The 23298-nt window shown below is 41.8% G+C and overlaps 2 protein-coding genes across 2 annotated transcripts; one reads left to right on the top strand and one right to left on the bottom strand.

Moving 5' to 3' along the window:
* Positions 1–111: 111 nt before the first annotated feature.
* Positions 112–22261, bottom strand: stag3 (STAG3 cohesin complex component). The gene is made up of 35 exons (XM_028416096.1): positions 22156–22261; positions 20340–20488; positions 19568–19658; positions 18783–18953; positions 12555–12663; positions 12265–12361; positions 11786–12007; positions 10963–11059; positions 10557–10633; positions 10029–10233; positions 9624–9775; positions 9204–9401; positions 8731–8829; positions 8134–8213; positions 7757–7861; positions 7421–7517; positions 7076–7181; positions 6810–6913; positions 6560–6652; positions 6379–6471; positions 6104–6304; positions 5835–5905; positions 5668–5755; positions 5430–5510; positions 4411–4503; positions 3878–4037; positions 3347–3480; positions 2841–2942; positions 2588–2721; positions 2277–2399; positions 1815–1993; positions 1466–1652; positions 995–1081; positions 798–876; positions 112–371 (listed from the first exon to the last, which is right to left on the bottom strand). The coding sequence occupies exons 5-35, from the start codon at positions 12581–12583 to the stop codon at positions 321–323; spliced, it is 3624 nt and encodes a 1207-aa protein (XP_028271897.1). The 5' UTR covers positions 12584–12663; positions 18783–18953; positions 19568–19658; positions 20340–20488; positions 22156–22261; the 3' UTR covers positions 112–320.
* On the top strand, positions 14244–22219 carry gpc2 (glypican 2). The gene is made up of 11 exons (XM_028416095.1): positions 14244–14421; positions 16007–16165; positions 17208–17342; positions 18150–18325; positions 18418–18498; positions 18809–18974; positions 19590–19720; positions 20345–20491; positions 21029–21165; positions 21603–21775; positions 21942–22219. The coding sequence occupies exons 1-11, from the start codon at positions 14244–14246 to the stop codon at positions 22217–22219; spliced, it is 1761 nt and encodes a 586-aa protein (XP_028271896.1).
* Positions 22262–23298: the final 1037 nt, after the last annotated feature.

Genomic DNA, 23298 nt, shown 5'->3' on the forward strand with positions numbered 1-23298 from the left:
ATTTGTTGTCAACAACTGTAAGAAACCAAATTCAAAAAACAGAACGTAGGAGGTTTTTATCTTTCTGACAAATGTATCTTTCAAACAAATGTATTTTTTAACATTGCCATATTTTCCTAACACTAACATTCCTAATCTGTAATTAGAACAGCTTTTGTCCCCTGAATTCATGACCTAAACAGATCTGAAAGGTGAACTCAACAAAAGGAGCATTCAGATAAACAGATGGCTCTAATTATTGCCTCTGAAGACTGAAACAGATGCACAGAAACAGCAAAATGTGTTTTTTCATGGACTGCTGTGAGAATCCAGACCTCTCCTCAGTCAAACAGCTCATCCATGATGCTGAGAGAGGTGTGTCGTGTTGAAGGCTGCAAATCAAAAAGTGGGAGCCGGTTAGGATCTTACATGTTACTTAATTTTTAATTTACCACTAGAAACACTGTTTAAAATTCACACCAGTACTTCAGATAACTTAATCTAATCAGGAGGAGACACAACATTAACAAACATTGATACTGTATTCATCATACGGTAGCAGCACTCTAATTGCTGCCATATCCTTTAATGAGACTGCAGCAGCTCCACAAATCACAAGTATAATGTACTCATACAGAAGAGCGTGTGCTAAATAAACTCATTATATTTAATAAATATGTTTACTACTGCAAACGTTTAAAATATTAAAGACATTTAAAGTAGACATGTTAATTGTAATAACAGCACATCTGATGTAAATTCATATGTAATTTGTTTGAAACCGGTATGACCAACATTTCAACTTTTATTGTTTTTACCAGACTATATGAAGAGTCACTTTCATAATCTTCAATGTGCGGCTCCTCTCTTTCTGACACATCCTCGATCAGAGAAAGCCTAGGTACCATACGTAAACACACACAGAGATAAATTCTGTTATTATTCTGGGATAACATTATGTTTCACAATATAAAAACAAATAATCAAAAATATGCTTTTTTAAGATCGCTCTTACAAACTGAGGTGGGAGGTCAGGTCTTGCTGCTCTGTAGTTGGGAGCACCTGGCGTCGTTTGGTGGCCTTCACTTTTCTCATCTGTAACCTGAAGAGTGACAGGAGGAGCAGTCATCTGTCTTTATGTCTCACAGGACATATATTCTAAGAAGCTGCTCAATTGTTCAAAGCAGCCAGTGAACCTCATGTAGGATTCATTGTTGAAACTTTATTTAATAACACAAAGCCTGACTAAAGAAGCTTTAGTCTCAATTGTTTTCCTTTTACCAGTCCTATTGGCAGGTTTATTCTAAAGCTAATACACATTTGACTACATGCACAGCACATCATATTCAACAGAGACCGTCTGCACACTGACAGAAATGAGTTGACCTGTGGCCATTTCCAGCATTTGGCAGGTGCCTGCAGGTAAATTCCAAATCTCTGAAATAGTGATATTAGATACTGCAAAGGTGCTGAAGATAAGACGTACCCTGAGGAAAACTCATCCTCTGACCCCAGCTCAGTTATGCCACTGCCAATATCAGACTCTGTAGTTGTGGATTTTCCTGGAGCCTTGTCTGGCTGTTTCTGGACAGTGGAGGTGAGGACCGGTGTGTGTAGGCTGTGGAGACTGCTGCTTTCCAGCTCTAATCCTTTGACACTGCTCAGCACTGAACCTGGAAGAGGCAGAAGTCACCAGTTTTTCTTTGTTTTCTATTACTGGAAATGGAAAACCTTTTCACTCTTGCCAGTGAAAACCTAATTAATTTAACCTTCAGTAGCAGTTTGATTGCTCTAAGCCCAGGATTTACTGTTTGGTGTATTACTATGTCTATCACCTTTAGCAGTAGTCCTCCTGCGTTTGGCTACAGGAGTTGCTTGTAAGGAGACTGTATCATCTCTCTCCTCCTGCTCTCTGGACTTGGCTGTGGAGCGAGTCTCTAATGACCGCTGATACATTCTGACTGCTGGCCAGGAGAGGGCAGCACTGGGACACTCTGATTTCAGCAACTCAGCTCTAGGAGGGGATGAAGACAAAGACCAAACAAACCTTTGTTAATGTTTTAGGTTCAGTTTTATCGGCTTCAAATTAATAATGAGGAATCAAAGTTAAATTAATACCATGAATAATGAACCAATTATTGACAACCATAAAAACTGTATTTTCGGCAAAATCGCTGCTTCAGTACTTTACATGTTCGGTGCTTTTTGACAATTAAACTGCCATTCTTAATAATTGTTGCAGGTTCCAGGATGATAGTAAACATGTCTATGTGAGTTTGTGTGTTTTTACTTCTTACAACTGGGCGCGGTCCTTTGGCAACAACTTGAAACTGAATTCACTAAGGACCTGCAAGAAGGGGATATTTGGATACGGCTCCTCTCCATCCTGTACATCTCGAAATGCAAAACGTATACCATCCCTGACGACAAACACAACAATCAAAAAAGCTTTCACACAGAATCTGCATTGATCATAATATTTTTATCAAATCCAAAAAGCCATTACTGCCTCTAAAATGCTATTATAATGGTTATCATTTCAAAATTAACACTGGTCATGACAGGAGTGATCTGTGTATGTTTGTCAGGATAAATATGTGTTACTGACATGTGCAGGGCCACCACCGGTTTGCGGGCACGATGGAGATCAACGCCAAAGCTCATGGCGAGTCTCTTGGCCAAGTCTCTGATCTCAGTGAGATTCCGCTTGCTGCGGTCCTCCGTGAGCATCTCTGAGTATAACTGAACACATAAAGATGCCACTTTTAACATGCATCTACGTTTTCTACAGATATGGACAGTGTCAATACAATCTTCTATAATCATCAGAATAACAATAACAAGCTGGTAAAGTGACACACCTGCTGCAGACTCAGACAGATGGTTTTGGCACTCAGTATGGGGTTGATAAGTTTGGTCTTGCTCACAGTCTCTTTAATAATGTCTCCGAAGTCTTTAAAGCACTGGAGAAGGCCAGACCAGAAAAAAAAATCACATTAATTTAATTACCAGCACTGGCTAAATTTTCTGGCTAAATGTAAAAATAACCATCCTGTTCTAGTCTTCTGTGCTTCATTTAGCTGGTGTTCGCTCTGACTCATTCTCAACACCTTGCTGCTTCTTAAACAGATTCACACCCTCCTCCACGCTCTTACACATACTCCATCATTACATTTTTCAATCAACTTGTTTCTCATATTCCAAACACAATTAATTCCTCCAAAGAGTCAGTCCAGCTGTTAAACTTTTAATTTAAATATGAATCATTTAAACTCATAACACCTTTCCGTTACATGTGCGCACAATGGTGAGTCAGCAGACATCATAACTGTGTGCTTATAATGTAGGATTGTAACGACCCCTTCACCTTGTCATAATGCTTGAAGACATCAGTGGCAGCTGTGAGGTCTATCACCCCGTAGATGACTAGCTTACAGTAGCCTGCTAGTTGGTTGCGTTTCTTCTGTAGAAGAGTTATCTTCCCCTCTTCCTCATCCTCTTCTAGAGAGGCGAGAAAAACAAACCAACAGTTAGAGGAAGCATTCAGGTGTTAATAAGGCACAACACAACTTCTGGGTAAACTGTTATTTTTTCATGGGGATTGGCAGAGCATCATAAAATATGGAAAAGAAGATTATTTACAGAAGAAGACTCTCAAATCCAAGACATCAAAAACTATATCTGCAGGCACAGACGAAGGTGGAGCCCTCCGAGAGAGCTATGGCATGGTTTCAGCACAGCAGTTTCCAAACGATTACACATTGACAAGAAAAACAAAATCTTTATATTTCTAAAACAGGATGACGTCTGTTAACAGTGCTGAGTCACCTGCGTCAATGCTCACTGCTTCTACAAAAAACTGCCAATACTTATTAAAAGTAGGCTTAATGTTTTTTACCAGCCTCCTCAGTGTCAGAGAAGATGTAGTCCAGAAGGAAAGCAGCCATCTCAGACCGCAAGGAATCAGAGGGCAGGTGGACCAGTGTTTGGAGAGCAGGTTCAGAGCGCACTGAATTCACACTGTACAACAGCAGCAAGTCACACAACATCTCAAATGCCTGTGTATGGAAGAAAAAAAGAAATATGTCAAGACTGATGAATGATCAATCAGCTGTCGACATAAAATAAGCCACGAAAATTTTGTATTTTGTACATTTGAGTAAAAAAAGCAGAATTGTATGCCACATTGGACAGAAGATTCTGTCACTTAAAATCATATTCTAATGAGTTTGTCTGCAGATATAGGAATAAGCAGCTGTGGTGTTACATTTAGGCTGAAAATTCTCACAGATTCTGAATTTTTCTGCACTCTCTAATGTCACACAATCTAATCTGGGCCCTTTGTTTTGAACTAACAATTAAAAAAACTTTCATATCTGTGAACATTTTGGCTCAATGTTCAAAAGGTGTGATGATCAGTGTATCTCTTACCTGATCCCTGATCTCAGCCTGGTCCAAAGACAGACATGTCTGACTGATTCTGCAGAAGGAACGCACATCCTTCTTCAGGCGAATCAGCTCCGCCTGGGAGAAAGCGAGGACAAAAACAGAGACAGACAGACCATCATCTAATGAGAGTTTCTTAAGTATTCTAGTATTTTAACCAAATAACATATGCTCAATCTACAAGAAAATACAAAACATTATTAAAATAGTCACAGGGCAACACCTATTTTATGTTTATTACTCAAACAAGAGTTTGAGTAATAAATGTGTCTGTTCCTGTTAACTGAGCCACCCTGTTTTCAAAGCAGTTGGTGACATGCACAACAAGATTACTTAACGTATAAAATACACTGGTATTTGTTTGCAGTTATGTCTTTAATTAGATATGAATGTATCTTCTGAGTGCATTTCACAGGAGGATAAATATTAGAGTGATGAAGCAAATCGTAAAACAGACAAGGAATCAAAATAGCTGAACACTAAAAAGGGATTTGTATGTGTCGTTTCTGGAAGCCTGTTAAGGAAAGCACACAAATGGCTGGATGAGTAATATTGACGTGCTCGGTGTGTGAAAATAAAACTGAGAGAAAATCGGGCTCATGGGAACGGAGCGAAAAAGTGAAGAAAGATTAAACAGAATGAGACAACAAATACGTAAAAAAACAAACAGTAAGAAAAAGTGTGAACCCTGGGAAATAAATATTCGAGTGTCACTGTGGGATCAGATGCACTCTAACAGACTGTTGCGGTAATTGCCTGCTGTCTTCGCAGCTGGTGAATTGTTGAACATCACACAGAAGAAGAGCTCCCCAAACACACAGGAAAGCTACCAGCATGGTCACCGTGGGCTCTGCTGTGATGTGAATGCCTTTATGAAAGTATTAATCATGTGGACTGGCTTATCACATGCAGGTAAGGCTGAGGACGGAAACAAGGTCAGACTACTTCACAATGTTTAATTAAAAAGCAGATGGAGAAAAAGTTTTATAAAGAGAAAAGAGCACCTCGGCTGGCTTGGAGTTGGTCGCATTCACTTTAGCCCACATCAGGTGAAAGGCTGCACACTTCAGAGCTGGCACCATGAGCTGGAATTACAGAGAAAGATGTTTACTTCTATATACCTTATTTAAAAAGATTTGAGATTCAATAGATCAATACCTACAAAACAATGTATTCTTGAGACACTCGGATGGCATGAATCCATCAAATATACTCTAACTAACATATGAAACTGTCACAAACCTCCTTGTCAAGCAATCCTGAGTTTATCTTGCTTTTCAGCATTTCCAGACAGGAGTTAAACAGCTTCCACCCCGTTGGGTCCATAGCACTGAAGAACGTGAACATACATAAACAGTGTCACATGCCTCTGTGTTGTCAGTACTAATCTCATGTATATTATGAGTTACCTGCTCAAGACAGCAATCCTTTTCAAAGCAGAGATTGCACTATATGAATCATCATCATCATCTGCAGTACCCTGTGTGTACAGTCACACATGGACACACCTTTCAAATGGCTGATACAGCCGCATTTTTATAAAAAAAAACATAACACCAAAAATGTAATTTAAATGACCTGCTTTTATAAAAAATATAATTTTTCAACATTGTTATTGTGAATGTACTGTTTGCAAGCATTTTATACAATTACACATTTGCTTTACTGACTCTCTAACCTGCAGCAGGTCACTTTGGTAGGTGCTGAAATATTCAGCAAGGCTGTCCAGCAGCTGGCTGACCGCCAGGCGTGCACGGGAGGAAAAGGTGTAGCGATCAGAGCACACGGAGCCAACCAGGAGGGCACAAGCCTCCAATACGGTGACCTCTGTGTGCTTCTCCACTATGCCACATACCTGGGACAGCAACAGGTCCAGATGCTGGAAGACAGAGGAAACAATGAAGAGGGAATAATGTGTCCATTCAGAACTAGTAATTTTATTAGCCCTCCTACCTTTTCCAGCCATTGAGCATTGCTATACATTTCCAGCTCAAAGTACATGGGAGCTTTGAGGAGGAGGCACACCTTCTCTGCATCTGCTGAATACTGCAGGCCAGTAAAACAGCATTAAATCATGTGAAATACAATTAAAAAATACTGCCTATGTGTAGGTTGGTGAGTCTAGGCTTTCTACCTTGGCAAGCAGCAGTGGCAGTAAGGGGATGAAATGTGTGGTGATGAGTCTCTTGTCTTGTTTCTGGATGTTTTTATCCTTCACACTCAGCATCTAATCCCAAATTAATGCAGGGAAAGAATTACCGTCTAGAATTAGAGAAACATACATTCATCTATTCATTACTTCATACTTAAGCAAAGGCCAGCACTGCTCCAGGGAAAATACAACAAAAAAAATCATATTCATGCATTTGTCTGTGTGTAGCCACCTTTTTGCCCTGAGTTCTCCCATGTGGGGGAGTGGTCTGTGCTGCCTGTCTCATGGCACACATCATCAGGTCTATGAGAGCCCCCTCCTCCTCATACACCAGACCTGCCAACATAAAGGCAGAGGAAGGAGCAGGTCACTGAGACAACAAAATAAATGAACAGAAGACAGAGGAGCAAATACAACCAAGCAAAAACATGAGTTGTATACATTATGATTTAGACTCTTGGTGTATTGTCCCCAACACTACTGTTTTTACAGATTTACCTCCTGCCTCCTGCAGCAGGAAACCTGTCATAGTTTCCCAGTCTCTGAGCTCAGATCCTGCTGCACCCCACAGACTGTCCACCAGGTATGCTGCATGCTCATGGAACTGTTAAAGAGTGAATGATTTAAATGCTCGAGTACCAGTGTGTTTGACAATTTATGGGTAATGATTGGCCAATGGCCACGTTGGCACAGATATGCAGGTATGAATAACTCAAAACACCTAAAATCTGCCTTGACTGTCACTAGGAGGGTAGCATAAAAATTACTTGAATCATTTTTACATATGTGACATAAAGAAATGTTAGTAAGATAGGGAGAGGGAAGTAAAGTATATTACAGTACCTCACTCTGGATGTAGAAAGAGATGAGGATCTTAAGAAAGGCTGCATTGTCACTTTTATCCGTCTCCTTCTTGGCAGTGGCAATCACGCTTTTCAGCCTGATAGTATGGATAAAAATAACTTCAATTTATTACATGAACCAAAAACAATGACAGAAATTAACCACGAAAATATGCTACATCAATTCTGTGAGGAATGTCATCAATGAGGTAATCGCACAACAAACAACACAACAACGACACAGAGTTTGTCACAGGGTCACACAAACAAAGCTGCATCAGTGAGACATCAGTTTCAGTTCTGAACATTTGTTTGACAGAATGGGATGAAAGCGTACTTGTTGTAGAGAAAGGTACCAGCTGCAGATGCCAGGCCTCGGTGTTCAGCATAAACCAGGGGATAGATGTGACTGCACTCCTCCTCTTGGAGGCCTTCCTCTGTCCTGCAAGTGTCCACACAAAAAGCACATGCTGGTCAATTATGTGTATTAAATAAAGCAAAAACTCTTTAGTGATTTTCTAAATGAGCTGCATTTTTCATGGATTTAGTAAGTCTTTCTTATTTTGTGATCTGAAAAAGGACACAGCTCCAAATGCATAGCTTAATTCAAGCAAAACTTAAACTGTGTCTTAAAGGTCTCCTACATTAAATTCTGGCACTGCATGTTTCAGAGAGTACCACATAGAAACCACCAGAGACAGAAAAAACCCTCACTGTTGGAGAAGCAGCAACAGATTGACCACTTCCACTGCCACGTCTGGGTCCTTGTCCAGCACCATGCTGAGAATCCTTTTCTAAACACAGACACACAACACACACATTCAGATAGCAGCACACACATAGGATTCAATCATGTCAACAGACATACTGAGCCAAAAATAATATGCACAGACATTCATAGATGTATCTACAAACATACATGCGCACACATGAGCCTACTGATTAGGCACTAAGCCATGGCATAAATACCATTTATCTGCTGCTGCACATGTGGCTTAGGAGGGGTTTTCATGTGTTTGAGAAGAGCTTATTAACCATCAGTAACTGGCAGCAATTAATTCCTCCAGACACATGCCCAGACAAAGGAAGGGACCATAACAACAAAAGGGAATGAGGAAAAAAAATATATGAGGCAAGGAAATACTGAAAAGGGGCACAAAACACTGGGTGGAGAAACAAGACAAGCAACAAAATGGAAACAATATGAAAAGCTGAAACAATAGATTTAAAACAAATGCCGAGACAGACAGACAGACAGAAAGGGGGAGAAAAAGATAAAGAAAATGAGGCCAATCCAGGGGGATGCCTCACTTTAAATCTGTTGGTGAAAAGCTCCAGGCGGCCAATGAACTCCTTCTCTTGGTACAGACCCTGCAGGGCACGCACACACTGCAGACGCACTGGACTTTGCTGAGGGAGAAATAAAAAAAAAGTACAATAACACACTTTCTGTTACATGCATACACACTAATGCTAGTGGAATTTTTTCTCTTCATGCAAGTGTGTGTACTGTGTAATTCTTCCACTGTCTTACTGACTGTAGTGTCCCATGTGGGAAACTGTCAAAGCACATAGACCATGAATATCAAAATAAAAAGCTTCTCAATTTGGAAAGCACAGTCCTGTGCTTGTCAGTGCAGTCCATTGCTGCCCTGAGGATTGCTGCAGACAGAGAACTGTTACCTCTGTGATACATCATGTTGCCCACTGTGAATACAGGAATGACAGTCTACTAACACTGTGTGATGTGTTGCCAATCATTTTGTTCTGTGCATGTGACTTACCTTGTCATGCAGTGTCCACCCAATGTATTTAAGACATCCATCATTAAGAAAGCCCTCAGGGTCGGATTTCATCCAAATACCCAACTCCTCAATACACACTGCACGGATCTCAGGCAGTCGGTCCCGGTAGCGGTGCACGAAAACACCACGGAAAGTGGAGTTCATCAGAGAGGACAGCTCCTCTCTGTTCTCTCGCAACTATGACATACATATATAAATCATAATGTATCCAAACACACACAAACAAAACAGTCCCTGTGCTTCAAATCACATTTTCTGTACTTTTACCATTTAGGTATATTATTGTGTATCCACAGACATGCAGCACACAATAATAACACAAACAGCATTCCAATGTTGTTCATAAAATACTGAAAATATGAGTGTATGTATTTGTGGCTCCGTGTTTGCATGTGTCACCTCACTGATGGTGGCCTGCAGCTCCTCCAGTCTGTCAGATGCTCTGTCATGCTCCCTCTTGCTTTTCTCCATGTCACATTGCCGCTGGGTGGTCTGCAGCTGAACATACACTATCACACCTACTTCCACCAACCCCGTCAACAACTTCAAGGCTAATACAGCAAAACATGCAAACAGAAGAGTCAAGGTCATACTGACAGAATCATTTGATTTGTCAACATTGAAGGAAGAATTACTGAATTAATACTTAGAGCACATACCAAGAGGATATGTCATACTTCCCTACTCTTTAGATAACAGTATCTCTATCCCTATCTAACTAAAGAGTAGTTTCATTGATCGAACAATTAAGGTGTGATGTGTACATCTATGTTTTATCCACCTGTACTGTACCTATGTACTTACCAAACAGGGTACTGGTGTGTCTAAAAGCTCGGACCTGGGAGTCAGACAGGCCAGTGAGCAGAGCCAGCAGGGTGGGGAAGAGGTATTCATCATATATGAAGCTATTCCGACAGGAGCGGACCAGAACCCGCGCAAACTCACACAGGCCAGCCTTAACACGCTTCAGCTGGGGGCCTGGAGTGCTTAGAGGGTAGTTCACGGAATCCTGGAGGAAGACCATACAACACAGTTTCAACATTCTACAAGGAGAGGCAGAAGCCTATGGTTTATTTGGCTAATGAGAATTACATCAGTAGAAAACCAAAGTGATTAACTCATTAATGTGTTCATTTATCAGCATTAGATTGTAATTAACGTGTTCCATCATACTAAGGATAATAATCTCTTAGGACTTGGAGGTTATTTGAGTTTTAGCAGGATTGGCTCAGGGGAGTAGACAAAAGCTACAGTATGAACTACATTTTGTATTCATGAAATGTGTATACCAAGGACACAATTCAAGCAAATAAATATATTTGCTCCACTCACCTCATTGAACTCCTTGGTTAATGTGCTGATAATGTCTGCATTGTGCATGCTGTCAAACATCTCTCGGCTCACCACACCTGCATAAATAAAGCATAACGTTAAGTTCCACACTAGGGATTAAAACAGAATATCCACCTGATATTACAATGATACTGGCTCTTTTAGTTGACCTAAAAATAACTTACATGGTATGATTTTGACTTTCTCTTCAATCTCACAAAACATTGATATTGCGATGTCAATAAGTGCAGGATTATCACAGCACAGACATACTGCATTGTTAGCATACTGGCAGATCAATAATACTGATCATTGTCTGAGCTGAAATTGGCAAGATAATCTCTCAAAAAATTGACCCTTCCCACTCTCTATGACCCATCGCCTGGTCTCCATCTTAACCTCTGACCTTTGCATCCACAGGACTGAACAATGAAGTTGATGAGCACCAACAGCCCCGCCTCTCGGCCCTGTTTGTAGCTGCACAGCCACTCATCCACCACCGTCTTAGGATTGAGAGGGGAAAGAGCAGCCAATGACAATGCTGCACACAGCTCCAAGAGCAGATGGATATAATAACATACCGTTTCAACAACATTATGGATTTCAGCTTTAACCTTACCACTGACCCTTTGTGTTATTCTTGGTATCATATATGGGCTTGGTTGGTCACTCCTGCTACTCTGTGCATCAGTATTTTTGTCAACCGTCTCAACATTATATATTAAAATACACTTCTTCTGAGCCGCAGATTTGTTGTAAATAGTGTAACTGCAATGTGAAGGTCAAACTCTGCAAACTGAACTACACATTTTTGCTGAATGATCTGTATGTGTGTACTTTCTCCTACAACCCCCATCAGCACTGTGTTATGCAAACTGCAAGAGCAGACTCTGTTACTGATCACCCCACATTTTAGTCTTATGTTTGCTGTGTGGTCTGTCTTTTGCAGTCTTAACTCAAAAGGAACTGGCCAAAGCACAACAACACTTGGGATGGATGAGTACTGTTGATCATTGCCTACTTCATCCAATGAAAACTCTCCTTTGCGTATCAAAGGCAATTCTGTAGGATCACATCAGTCAGCCACTGACAGCACATAATAACCTCTCTTTGTAGGCTTTACTCTCTTCTCATTACACATGCCTCCCTCAGTGACGCCCTTACTTCATGTGTTTATCTGTGTTACCTCCCCCCTTCCCCTCACGTTCTTCAGCTGGGGGCTTGCTCACCACCATGGCGCTTTTTCCAGAGAAGACTGCATCATAGATATCCTTTGCACTGATACCCTGGATCCCAGCATTCACAGGTCTAGGAGAGACCTGCCTGAATGTCCCCTGGGAGGATTGCTGCTGCTGCTGCTGCAAGGATGGATCTGGAGTAGTGGGGATGGGGCTGTTACTAAGGCTGGACATCCCCCTCAATGCTGCATTATGCCTGGGTCTCTTGGGTGGCTGGAGATGAAAGAGATTTATTTAGGGATTTAGAGTGAAATGATGTAGGCAAGTGAGCTAGTGGTAACCATGACAAGATAAATTGAAGGCACCAGAGATCTATAACAGTGTTGCAGATATTACACTATTGTTTTCATCTCCTACAGCTAAATGGTGTCATGTGTCAATGATGCAATTTATTCTTAATTACCACTGCTTGAAAAGATCATTGACAGGTTTAATTGAAAGGAACTATTTCCATGGAAGAAGAGATTTACCTGAGCCACAGGTACTGTCTGTTTTCTCCGTTTCTTGGCTATCATTGTAGCCTCATAGTCACTGCCAGAGTCTGATGTATAATCCAACTTGTCAATGCTAATAGAGAAGGAAAACAATTAAATCGAGACAATTTTTATGCTAATGAGAATGCGGTGTCAGATTTTGTATCATGCCAACATTTAGACCCTCCTAAATCTACAAACATGTCTAGTATTGTATAACTTCTTTGAGCATTTAGAGTTAGCTTACAACAGTCAGGATACCATGTAAATGTTATAATGGGCTTTACCTGTCTGAAATTGAACTTCCACTTTCCATTTTATCTGGAAGAAGGCTCCAAAGGTACTTTTGGATTGCTGGTTAGTCGATGGATGATGACACGTTTACCAGTCCAGCAACTGTGTGAAAGAGGAGACCAAGTTTAAGCTAGCTACACAACTTCTTAAACTTAGCTAACCCTAGCATTACCTAGCTAGCTAAATGGACGGTTCCTTTGAGAGTATTATAATTTTTAACTTTTGTATTCAATCAATAAAACATTTAACGCAATTTAAGAGTGTGGGACACTATGCTAGCTAAGAAAGGGCTGCTAACAGACGTAGGAGGAATAGCTAGGTCAATCCTTTGCATAGCTAAAGCTTCAAACTAAGTAATAACCACCATTGGCAAAATAATGGCACTTTTCCCAGCCTATAAAACCAATATTAATCAGTTTATCAGTTCATATAGAGATTTAGCTTACCTTACTTCTCTAATTTTCCCTGGTTTGATAGTTGGACAATCTAAGGCGCGATAACTATACGACGTCATTCTGGAAGCCAATTGGTCAGTGCCTTCCCGAACCAGAAGCTGATAGGCTCATCCAGAAAGTCACTCGGTAGTCATTGGTCAGTCTTAAAACACGGTTACCAGGTCAATTCTGATAGAAATATTACCTTATTGAATTATATCAGATTGAAGTTAACAAAATTAATTATGTATATGTTTATTTTTCTGTTCATAGTGTTATATCTGTAACCTCTCTGTATTCAACCAGTTCAGCACCCTGAGGTGGTTGGCTCAGCTGTTCTCCGCCCCTCCACCGCAGGCTCCTCACCCTTCTCTCCCCTGTTGGTCCTCCCCTGCACGCCCCATTGTTCTGTGCTTGAAACGCTCTGACCACTGTCAACCAGCCAGTTACAAAAACAGCTTCTGGTCCACACCTTCAAATTAAAATACCCACGCTCCCTTACTTCAAGAATGAATAACTTGATATATATAAAAACTATTTTCTGTATTTTGTTGTCACATGGAAAATAAAATCAAGTCAAGAATTTAAGTTGCAAACCATGCAAAAAAAAAAACTTTGGGCCACATGATGAAGTCTGATTCAAAAAATCAGGATTGTCAGAATCAGATTTGAAATGAAACAGAAATTTGAAATTTGAACAGAATTGAAACACAATCTAACTGGAGTTGTTTCAACCTGGAGGTCTGAATGTAGTCCTAATGAGTTTGACAGGTCCGGTTACTATGTCTTGTCCAGGACCAGAGACATCTGGATAACATGGCTGGAGTATACCCCAACAGAAACTGAAATATCCCGTTTCATTTGCGTGTAATGTATTTTTTTTTTGTCGCTACAATCGGACTTTTATTTTGAAATCCGGCATCCCTTTCGTTACGTCCTGTGAATTTGACGCACTTTATGTGTCAGATGATGCTGCGGGCCGGGAGTGCCTCATTCACTCTCCCTCCAGATGAGCAGCGGGACAAATTAACTGGACACTGCCGATGGAAACATATGTGTGATGCGAGAGCCCGGCCCGGATGTTCTTTGTACTTCTCTGGGAAAACTATGACTGGAAACACTCTTTTGACTTTTGCGTGCATCTAAACCGGCCAGTCCTCATTCATTCATTCATTCATACGCTGCTGCACCCATAGTCTGGTTTCATCTATCCCACCCTCTGCTGTTGAGCCCTGCGCTGAGTAAAGGATGGAAACCCGGCTGTCTTTATCCAGGTACCGGCTGCTGGTGCTACTCTGCACGGTCGCTGCCCTGTCGGGGACCCGGAGCCATGTGGCTGCTGCGGGGAGGAGCTGCTCTGACACCCGGCAGGTGTACGCGGAGAAGGGGTACAGCACAGGCACCGCTCCTCTGACTCAAATCTCCGGTAAGTCTCTGCACACCACAGCCCGCGGTGGGGATGAATTAAACCTTTAGACAGTTTAATTCACTCATGCAGAGCAGCCGCAAACTAATCTGCTCTGAAAACGGGGATTATTTTACAATAATAAAAAAAAAATGAGGTTGCGGTGCAGTTAGGTAAATGCAGACGCGTCAGCATGCTCTAGTTAGTCTCAGCAGGGATAAAAATAAAAATGATGCACATTAAGGTCAGTGCAAACTCACTGCCCAGCACCACAGACACCTCTATGAACATTACAGGGACGTTTTGTTCCACAATATAAACAGACACACACACACACACAATCAGAAGTGATCAATACCATAAAGTACAAGGTGACTCTAAACTCACTAAAAAGCCCCAGGGAGACAGTGTTGGACCACCACAGGCTTGAGCGTTTCCTCAGGATAAACAATGCAGTGTGGTTTAAAACAAATTACACCGCCCCCCCTCCTCCCCTCTGCGCGGTTTTAAATAGGATGATTAAGGGGATGAGCAAATTGCATACACCGGTGCAACAAAGAACCTCGCCCCTAATTAGTCTTTGCCTACTAGCCCACTGTTAATACCCTGCATATACCCCACAGGCCCTGTTCAGTGGTGATAATCTTATCTTTGGAATGAAAAGATATCATGTGTACAAACTGTTGGAGAATTTGCCGTTTAGATCCTTAAAATATCTGACCATGTGTTGGACCAAAGTGTCTGATAGAGATGCTGCACTCCTCCCGGACAGACTAATATTAAAAGTAATTGCAAATAAAATGTGTGTGTTTGCAGAGGATTTATTTCATGTGGTGTGTGAGACAACTGCAGGATTGATTGATTTTGTGAGTGTGTATGTGTGTGTGTTGGGCTATCACTGCCTAAGTCTTGGCTCACTGTCCCGTGGGCCAGGGGAGCAGATGGCCAGGAGAGGGAAGAGGATGAAGGGAGGCAGTTTAGAAATGGAAATAGAGGGATGAGAGAGGGCTAATAGTGAGACACACAGAGAGAACAAAAGAGGCAGAGAGGAACATCAGCCAGGGTGGAGTAAGTGATGGGACTGTATAGACTGTATTAACAGCAGCAGTATTCATGCTGGCTGAAAACATTTCTGAAACAAAGCTTTTCCACATTTTGGGTGCTGTGTGTTAACTCCCCCTCCTCTTCCTCCTCCTCCTCCTCCTTCTGGTTGTCGTTTGCATATATCATTGCCTCAGACATATCAAAGACACAACCTGAGCTGACAAAGAAAGACAGATTGAAGCTAAATAATTAATGCAGGGAAATTACAATTTTCAATCACACCTTCATCTTTGATAAGACACCCCCCCCCCCAACCCTCCAACAGACAATCATGAGTGAAGGAATTGACTTTCTAACTCAAAATATCTGCTCCTGCCTGATAATGGTCCAAATTAATGTGATTGAGATTAAGCCCTAATTTTTGTTGAGGTATTAATAATAACATTTTGACCACAAATGCACCCCACACCTGTGTTATTCTCCTACTTTTTTTAAAAAGCAATGGCCTCCTGGGATTAATAAAGTAATTCTGATTCTGTAATTCCTGTTCACGTTGCTCCAGGTGAGCACCTGCGGCTCTGTCCTCAGGACTACACCTGCTGCTCCAGTCAGATGGAGGAGACGCTGGCCCTGCAGAGCGAGAGGGACTTCCTGAAAGCTGTTGAAGAGAACAGCCAGTTCCTTCTGACCACCTTTACCCAGAGACACCGCAGGTTTGATGGTGAGAAGCTGACTCATTTGTTAGTCATGTATTAAAAGGAGGACATTATCTGGTTTCAAATGATTAAGTAGTCTAATTATTCTAATTGAAGTCATAGTGAAAGAAAAGAGAACACAGACTACACAGGGCTTCGCCTCGTCTCACCCCGAGTAAAAAGCAATAAGTGACAGCTGATTAGAAACTTGCTTAGAACCTCCGACAGCACTGTTCAAATATCTGAGCTACAAAATTGAAAGAGCACAGAAAATATTTTGCAGACAGCCCGGTTGTTTTGTATAATGAGGTTTCAGCACTTTTCTTATCAGAATGTAATAAAATTGGGGAACTCATAAGAGTCTAGAAATAAAGACGGCACAGCTGAAGCAGCAAAGGCCCAAATATACTAACTTTTGGTCTCTGATATAACGTGTGCTCCAAAGAAACGGAAGTCTATAAATCCATGTCCAACATCCCTCCTCATCAGAAGAGGAATCTGACTTCTTGTAGCTAGAAATTCCCAGTTGCCATAGCACAGCTGGACCTTCATCCAGGTAAACATCCTCTCCCACATTACTAGAGATTGGTAACCTTTTGGCTCAAGCTAGATTAACCACGATGACCTCTATGTGACGTCAGCATTTCACAGGCTGGGTAGGACAAACTTTCAAATGTAAAATCTATGGACTGCACCTTTACTGCAGCTGAAATCTCTGAGAGGATTTCTGCATGTAGTGTGAGGCTGCAGGTTTGCAGTAGCCTTCCTCCTCCTACCTGCCATGAACTGCTGTCAGGTTTTTCTTCCTCCTCATGCTCTTATAAAATGTATGTGAGTCACCTAAAGACGCTTAAAGGAGTGGGAGACTGCCTATGAGTCTTAAAGATGGATTTTAAATAGTTTCACTCATTTACCAGGATCTGATATAAGTGTCCATGTGAGCTGTTGGTCCTAACGGGAGGGGAAGGGGGTGAAGGAGTGCCTACGCACAAACCTGGCTAAGATATTAATAGTAAAAGGTGGCTGATCGATTCATATGCAATGTCTGCTTTCTCTGTCTTTATCCAGAGTTCTTCAGAGAGCTTATAGACCTTTCAGAGAAGTCCATGAACCAGATGTTTACCAAGACCTATGGCCGGCTCTTCACTCAGAATTCACACGTCTTCCAGGAGCTATTTGTGGAGCTTCGCAGATATTATTCTGGTTGGTTTGTCTTCCTGTTATAATTTGTCCTATATACGTCTGATTAAGATTGTGGATGTCCTGCTGCTTTTAGTGGTCCATGACACATACCATGAAATAGCAATGGCCCCTCCATCCAAACACAATGAAAACATGAAGAAAACTCCACATTAGCCTCTAGCACCACCATGAGGTGGGAATATCTGCAGAGAAAAGTCTAAAAGAAACTGTTTGGTCACAATCTGGCTAAATATAGTCAAGTAGCCTGGTGAGGAGCTGCAGGACTGACAGTTAACTGTATCAGTCCACCTCCCTTGTGGTAAATCCATAGCAGCCCTGGACAGCAGTAAAGAGGCAGCATTGTCTTTTGAAAAGCACTGAAATGCCAAGATGAATTGGACAAAAAAAAAAATAGAAAGAGAATTGGATTCCCACGGATGCCAGACGGTTTCTATTTCTGTTCCGGATCGCTCCGTTCTGGCATGACAGGTGCTCGCTGCCGAGTCCATCTGCAGGCTGTTGCTGCTTAGTCAACCTGTCTTTGTCTGCCAAACAGCATGTATGGCTAATTTGAGGCTGTATAGTAGACTACAGATTGGAAAGTCCCGTACTCATTCTGTCCAGACACTGACAAGCACCCAAGTATAGGAAGAAATGAGGGGGGAAAAAAGTGCACTGCAGACATATTTTGCCAAAATAGGAAGCAAAAAATAATTTTAGATTGAGCTGTTGCCGTCTGTGTGACATCAGAAGAACATAACTGAGGCTTGCCGTTCTTTTTTTTCCCATTTGGCTAAACTGTACTGAGGTTTACTCTTTTGTCCACAGGCGGCAGTGTAAGCCTGACAGAGGTTCTCTCAGACTTCTGGTCCAGACTGGTGGAGCGGGTCTTCTCACTGGTCAACCCCCAGTATCAGTTCAGTGAGGACTACCTGGAGTGTGTCAGCAAACATGCCGAACAGCTGCAGCCATTTGGGGATGTTCCTCGCAAACTTCGTGTACAAGTGTGTATATAGTATTTATTTGCTTTACTTACTTAGAATGAGTGGGTTCTAACAAGTAAGCCATATTCTGCTCTCCTTGGGTGTATATTCAGGTGTCAAGGGCTTTCATTGCAGCCAGAGCTCTTTCTCAGGGCTTGGCTGCTGGTCGGGATATTGTGAACAAAGCAACAAAGGTAAGTGGTTCCTATTCAGCATCACTTCTACTCACTACTCATCATTATATTGAGGGGTTGATAGGTGGGTTTGTGGACCAGAAGGAGGAGAGCTAGACATATAGCTGTGAAATAAATTAACTCCTTCTGCTTTATGTCATAAACTTATCAATCATTCCTTACAATTACAAAAAGGTACATTTATTCATTCTAATATCAGAGTAATTTGTCAGCATATCACATGAGGAATGAAAGGCTCAATAGTACAGAGAGAATGTGAAGGTCTGAAGTGTTGTGATGCTGACCTCTTTTTTCTTATCTGTACCATCAGCTGACTGCAGATTCAGAGTGTGTGCGCGGTCTGATGCGTCAGTGGTACTGCCCGCTGTGTCGAGGCGTGCCCTCCCTCCGTCCCTGCCACTCCCTGTGCCTTAACGTGATGAAGGGCTGTTTAGCCAATCAGGCTGACCTGGACACTGAATGGAACAATTTAATTGGTGGGTGAGGAAGGAGACATTGGAACAATACATTCCAACATGTTGTTAATAAAAACAAGTCAGGTTCAGCATGTTTTAGTTTTTCCCATAAACATTAGCATATTTTTATTATCATAATAATTCTGGAGTCCTTTTTGCTGCCTCTGTCACTCATTTACTTTCACTTCCTTCTCCCCTAATGAATTCCTCCTCCATTAATCATTCATGCCTCTCTGCCCCTTCACAATTGATCTGTCTTCCCATGTTTCCTTTCCCCTTTCATCAAACCCATACATTCCCCCATTTTTTTTCTTTTCATGTGCACTGCTTCCTCTCACCTTTCATCACTCCATCCATGTCTCAAACCCACTTATGTACCCTTTGCTCCAACCACTAGTCTTCTCTCTTTTCACACTTCTCTTTATATGATGACAGCTTCCTCCTAAACAGATGTAAATCAAGCCCTTTCAGCTGGTTAGCCAGTGAGATTCCAGGCACAGCGAGCCATTGTTTTGACATTGATCAGGGTCTACAATAGGCCACCTACAGAGAGCATGTATAACCGGACAATGAGAACTGTGCGATTGGAGTCATGGAAAACTTTATCACCCTACCATCTGCTCCGTCCTTCTTCAGATGCTCTGTACCAGGTTTCTGAGAAGCTGGAGGGACCATTCAACATGGAGCTTGCAGCTGATTCTATCTCTGTGAAGGTGTCAGAGGCCATCATGCACATGCAGGAAAACAGTGTCAGCATCTCTAGTAAGGTAAGAGCACATGAAAAACTGATGCATAACAATCATCTACTGTCATCAATAATTTTGATTATTGTTCAGCTTCATTCTTCTTGGCATAGAATACAGTAAAAATGACAGGAATTATACATGGATAGCATAACAGCCTCACTTTATGATTAAAACATGGCAGACATTCCAGGAGCGAATCCATCAGAGAGACGCCCACGTCGTGTTAGAAGCAGAAAACCTCCTGGTTTGGCTTTTTCCTTTTACAGCCCAGCTACTTTATGGAGTCTATTTACGTAGTCGCAACATTTTAGGTTTATGTTTGCTAGGTAGTTTAAAACCCTTTCACTCTTTTTATCCTTTTATTCTCACATCTATTTTTGAGGTGTTATCATCATTCAATTCTTGAAGACACTCCCGAACTGTGTAGTGCTGCTGCATCCAGAATTGTCTTCCTGCAAAGATGAGGAAGGACAGCAAATGTCTGACAATGCTGTTAAAAATAGATTGAATTTGCCTTAGTGCTCCACCTACAAACCAAGTATTCCTGCTTTAAGCAAAGGTTGTGCAAGAATATCTGCCAAAAACAGGTACTTTACATCCTTCTGACATAGCTGTTTACACATGTGTTGTTTTGTTTTACCTCAGGTGTTCCAAGGTTGTGGGAACCCAAGGCCAGCAAGGTCCAAACGCTCGCCTAAAGAGTCGGGGGGAGGGGGCAGCTGGAGGCCGTTCCGCACCTACGCTCCGGAAGAGAAACCCACCACTGCTGCTGGCACCAACCTGGACCGACTGGTGAGAAAGACACAACCAAAAACTCCTCAGTTCTTCTTTATGCTCATGTTTAAGCAGAGCAGCAAGAGTGAAACACAACACAAGCTGAACCAAATAGAGAAGCAGAAAACCCAACAGCTGAAAAAGTTGTCCTGATATTAAAGACTAAGGAAATTTGCTGGAATTTTTGCCGTTTTCTGGGTTTAGACATGGCAGCATAGCAGAAAGACAAACAAACATATAGTCCAAGTTTTGAACAAGCTACTAATAAATAAGAGTGCAGCAGACAGAAACCCTTTGACCAGAGGGGTCCTGTGATATTGAAGTGGTCAAAAAATATATGAAATCAAGAGGCGAGGAGAGGGAGAAGAGGTTTTTATATCTATTTATAAAACACAAAAGACTTTCTGTTTCAGACCTGACCCACAATCAATGTCATGTCAGGTTTTTCATTTTGCTCAATATCAGCTCAGCTGCCTCCCCCAGCCAACCATGTCCAATAAGGATACTTTAAAAGCAGGTCTGACTCATAGCCAATTTCCTTCCACCTACATGCAGGTTACTGAGCTGAAGGAGCGACTGCGGCCCATGCGGGGCTTCTGGGTGTCCCTCCCACACACCATCTGCAACGATGAGAAGATGGCTGCCGACGTCACTAATGAGGACCGCTGCTGGAACGGGCAGACCCGGGGGAGGTGAGAGAGATCAGAGCAAAGGGGAGGAGGAGGAGGAGGAGGGGGAGGAGAGTTGTGTGTGTTCAGAATAGGTGGAAGAAGAAGGGAGTGAGTGATGGTGCAGAGGTGGAAAGATGCAACAGATGGAACTGAGAGTTTATTTAATTCTTGCTACCAGCACTGTGTGGGTCTGGTTGCTCTTTTACACACAGACACAGACAAACACAGTGTCACAGTGTCAGGGCTGGCTTGGAGTCCTGTGTGTCTGTATGTGTGTGAGAGACAAAGAGACGTAATGGTGATTTGGTGTCTGCTTTCAGCTGCAGCAGGCAATGGATTATGTAAAAGTACACCCACTTTAACAGATTAAATCACTGCAGATGGACATGTGTTATTAAACTGTATACTGCTAGAATGAACTCACAAGTGATCATATACATTAATGCCTTCATGCTTAGATACCTCCCAGATGTGACTGGTGATGGTCTGGTCAGCCAAATCAACAACCCAGAGGTGGAGGTGGACATCGCCCGTCCAGATGTCAGGACCCGGCAGCTGATCATGGAGCTGAGGGTGGCGACCAACAAGCTGAGGCATGCTCAGAGTGGACAGGACATGGACTTCATGGACAGTAAGTGCTCACGAAATACGCACACCAGTCAGAATAATTTTGATTATCTATTACCTTGGGTGGGGGAAATTAGACTTAGCATTTAGAAAGAAGGTGTGCTGATAAGCTCAGAAGAGAAGGGTGCATCGTGGGAAGAAGGTTGTTGTAAACCATTTCCGTATTTCAGGTGAGGAGGGCAGCAGCTCAGGGGGCGGAGATCATGTTGAAAGGTACAATGATGATTGGCCAGGTTATGGGCCGTACTCCCCGCCTTACAGCAAACCCCCACGCAACCCAGCGTCTAACCCCGCAAAACCTCCCCGAGGCCGAGACAGAAACGGGTCCAAGTGGAACAGAAAAAATGGCCATGGACGGGTCCCATCTGCAGCCGGTCTGCTCACCTTCTCCCTGGTTCCTTTGTTGTCTATGCCAGTCATGGTTACTGTTGCCCCCATGTGGAGATAGCTGGTTACTGCAGTCAGGAATTTTCTGTCATGTTGGAGTCTTGAAGCACATTGTGAAGAAAAACAAATCATTCCATTTGGTTACACCAGCAGAAAAAGACAAAACAGGCTAATTTAGCAATAATCAAAAACCTGTTTACAGCACTAAATAAATAGGTGAATATTTTTCCTACTCCCCAGGCAACAAAAGAGACAAAGAAACAAAACTACATAAATATCTGACACCAGTCGGTCAAACGTCTCACAAATGGTGAGGCGTTTGACGGATTGGACTGATGCGGAGTGGTGAGCTGTGCTGTAAGTCTTGGATGGAAGCAAATGGGTTTTTTTAAGTTAGCAGTTTTTTTGGGGTGCTGGAGCTGATGGCTCAGTGGTCTGTGAGGTTGAGATTAGTCATACCAGTAATGACTGTGTGTGACTGCAGTGAGCAGCTGATTCGATTTGTTGGCTGCTTTTCTCTTAAAATTCTGTTAATTAATTTGGCTTCAGTCTGACTGTAGTTTATTTTGTCCTTTGTTTCATATTTTGAGATTTAATTTGGCTCAGAAATGTAAAAAAAGAAGAAAGAAAGTCTTGAAACCAAACAAGGAGCTGATTTTGAATGTAAAAGCTCAAACTAATTTGAGTTGCTTTTATTTAATGTAATATATTATTAATATTTGTAATTTATTTGATTTTCCTTTTAGTGTTAAAGGTTTTATCTTCTGAAAGAAGTCTGTTTTTACATTCTCTGGTTAAACAAAAAAGGAAAAAAAAATCAACTTTGTATTTATGAATACTTTTGTAAAAACAATCATTTTCGAATATCACACAAAAAACTCTCATCAGCTGTAGTTCTAGACTTAACCAGAGATTGTGAAGTGTGAATGTGTGTTTCTGTGATGGTTTTATGTTTGTTATGTGTTCTGGTTTGAAGATCTGAGGTCATATTGAGAGGATGTGGGGACATTTTAACGGGGCGGTTTTGTACTTATTCTTTCTTAAAACCAACAAAAGAATGATGAAAACAATGAGTGATGTCAGATTGACTGGATACAGGAGGACAAATGTTAATTTTCTGAATGTGAGTGAACTCAAGAG

This window comes from Parambassis ranga, chromosome 10, assembly GCF_900634625.1.
Source record: "Parambassis ranga chromosome 10, fParRan2.1, whole genome shotgun sequence".
Classification (NCBI taxonomy): domain Eukaryota; kingdom Metazoa; phylum Chordata; class Actinopteri; family Ambassidae; genus Parambassis; species Parambassis ranga.